This window comes from Mandrillus leucophaeus, unplaced genomic scaffold, assembly GCF_000951045.1.
Source record: "Mandrillus leucophaeus isolate KB7577 unplaced genomic scaffold, Mleu.le_1.0 Scaffold327, whole genome shotgun sequence".
Classification (NCBI taxonomy): domain Eukaryota; kingdom Metazoa; phylum Chordata; class Mammalia; order Primates; family Cercopithecidae; genus Mandrillus; species Mandrillus leucophaeus.
This window is the reverse complement of record NW_012103443.1, coordinates 2,739,401-2,742,016: the sequence shown is the minus strand read 5'-3', so window position 1 is coordinate 2,742,016 and position 2,616 is coordinate 2,739,401. Positions and strand designations below refer to the sequence as shown.

At 37.6% G+C, this 2,616-nt stretch overlaps 1 protein-coding gene across 2 annotated transcripts in view; it reads right to left on the bottom strand.

Annotated features, from left to right (window-relative positions):
* SLC16A9 (solute carrier family 16, member 9) overlaps nucleotides 1-2,616 on the bottom strand; it is a 65,778-nt gene that overhangs the window by 33,593 nt on the left and 29,569 nt on the right. The window contains exon 1 of one of the 2 annotated variants that reach the window (XM_011988330.1): nucleotides 1,589-1,841. The exons of the other annotated variant lie outside the window; for it this stretch is intronic. Coding sequence (XP_011843720.1) covers nucleotides 1,589-1,784 — 196 coding nt within the window. The 5' untranslated portion in view covers nucleotides 1,785-1,841. Of the gene's footprint in view, nucleotides 1-1,588; nucleotides 1,842-2,616 lie in introns of those variants that run through there. 2 annotated transcript variants of the gene reach the window in all.

The window sequence follows — 2,616 nt, the reverse complement described above, 5'->3', positions numbered from 1 at the left end:
ACTCCAACCTGGACAGACTTGTGAAAAGAAGCTTCATTCTTCAAGTATGTGCTAATTGAGTTAGCATTTCAATTATCCTTTGACCCTTGCTGGAAGCCAAAGTAATTACATTTCTGTTTAACTTAGTATTTGCTAATAGAAATGGTGACTAATTAGAGAACATTTAAAAAATTCTTTCCACCCCACTACCGGTCTTATTTTAGAAATCAATACTTTCAAATCGCATTATTAACATTATCAATTACCATCCACTTGTACTTTGATGGCTTTACAAGCAATCCTTATTTTGAGAAACTCTATGAAACAAATCTAGGGCAAACTTTTCCTGTTTCCCTTGAGCTCATAATGGCAATATTTTTATTTGTTTACTTATATTTAGTCATCTTATCTGACATAGTGAGATGATCCTGCATTGTTTTTTAAGCCTTTTTGTCTTGTTTATCATTTAACAAGGTAATACAACAATTGGAAGCATTGCTTTTTTTGAAAGATATCCCCTTTAAAATTCAGGAGAGAAGCATATTTAAAAGAAGGAATGACTAATGCATTTTGTTTTAAGCATATTTTCAAGAAACCATTTTAGAGCTGAAAAATACCTTACAAATCATATTTAATGTTCTTATTTTCCCCATAAGAACAGAGATTGTGATTTGCTCAATGAATAATGGTGAGTTCATAGCATACAGGAAGAGAGCCCAGGGCTATGGACTCTATCTAGATCACTACCTTTTGTGCTTAAATAGTTCCAAATATGTTGGAGTAATGGTCACTAAATATTACTGCAGAGTTCAAACTATGACTCTAGAAGTTGAAGTGGCATATGATTTTAATGGTGCAAAGGAAAATAAAAAGTCTCTACTGTTCTCTCTAAAGATGACAGGAATCACTATTACATCATATGTAACTGTTCATCAAGAATATCACTTTTGGAGACACACAAAATATATCACATGTATCTTATACATAACACTATATTAAAATCTTTAATGAAGATTTTAATGTTGTGATTGGATTGGATTTTGTGAGACTCTTTGCTATGTCTGCTTTTTCTTGTGAAGTTCTCATGACCACAGGACATGTGATTTGACCACAGTGTATCTAGAGCAGAGAAGAGTAATCACAAGCCATGTAGAAGCTGCTTAGAAGGCTGCCGAGAGCCATTTGGTCCTTTGGTCCTTACCAGTGTACCTTGAACATACTTTGAATGTACCTGGATCACTACCTTCATCTCCCTGACTCATTCTTACTCATACATGTGTGTCTTACAAGACTGTGAGCCTCTTAAGGGCAGGAACCATGTGTTTGCTGTTCATCTTTTCATTTGTAGCATCTAGTTCACTGCCTGGCACATCATAGAAAATAAATGAATAAAGAAATGAATGAATGGATGGATGATTTAACATCTTAGGGAGTGCCTGCATTTTCACACAGATTTATTACAGTGAAAGTACAATCATTTTAATGAAGGTGGGAAAAGATATGTTATACTTTGAAAAGAAAGCCCTCTCTGCCTTGCATAATGTTCACGATGTAGTAAGCGTAATTAAATGATTAAAGAGTAAAGAGAGGCATAAATTTATCCACTTACTTGCAAGCAAGCCAACTCCACTTGCCAGGGATCCAACCCAGGCTGTTTTTCCTTTCCCTTCACCAAAGGCATCCAGCCATTCTATGTACAGGACTCCAACAGCTAGCGGGGATCCGTAACACAAAAACTGAGTAAAGAAGGAGACAAACACAATCACCCAGCCCCATCCACCGTCAGGTGACTTTTTAAGTTCCATTGTAAGACAAATTCAGGAGACGTTTCTCTGCAGGTCCTAAACAAAAACAAAGAGAAAAGAAAAGCTTATTTAGAGTATGGTAGGACACAGCACTTAGGGTTAAAATATCTCCTCCGAAAGTAAAAAATAAAAAAGGTTCTCCAAAGACACGCATGGAAAAGCATAAAATATCACTGACATAACAAGTTAACAAATACATTTGCATTTATTATTTGAATAAATGATGCATATACATGGTACAATTTTTTTTAATTATAAAAAGGTGTAAAGTGAAATATAGCCTTCTCAACCTTGTCTACCTTCACCAGGTTCCCACCCTGCTCAACCACAGAGAGCCACTGCTGTTAGTTTCTTAGTTTTTAGTTTCTTGAGTTCCCTAGGAAGTAGATTCCTAGCAAGAAGGAGACTGATTAGGAATGCTCTCTAGTTGATGCCTATGGAAGGGCATAGATGGCAAAGGGAGCAGATCAGCTGCAGATAACTTTCCAGTTATAAAGAAGGGGATTTCTAAAGTTGGGATGTCCCTTCAGAGCTGTGCTGAGCTGGGTGCTGGGAGCTTCCCATCCATACTTCCATGTTGATCATGCACTGGATGTGGCTACCCAGGAATGGGTGGTGATCAGAGGTGAGGTGGCTTCCTTCAGAGGAGGCAATCTATCCCCATAAGAGCTGACAGCATTCTCGGCAGTTGGGGCAAGGGCTCTGTCATTCCTGAAGGGGGCCTGGAGGGGAACTGGCAGCACATCACAATGACCACTGACTGGAGTATTTTTCCAGTTTCTTTATGCATGTATAAGCAAAACCAAGCAAATATTCTCAATGTCTTTTTCAT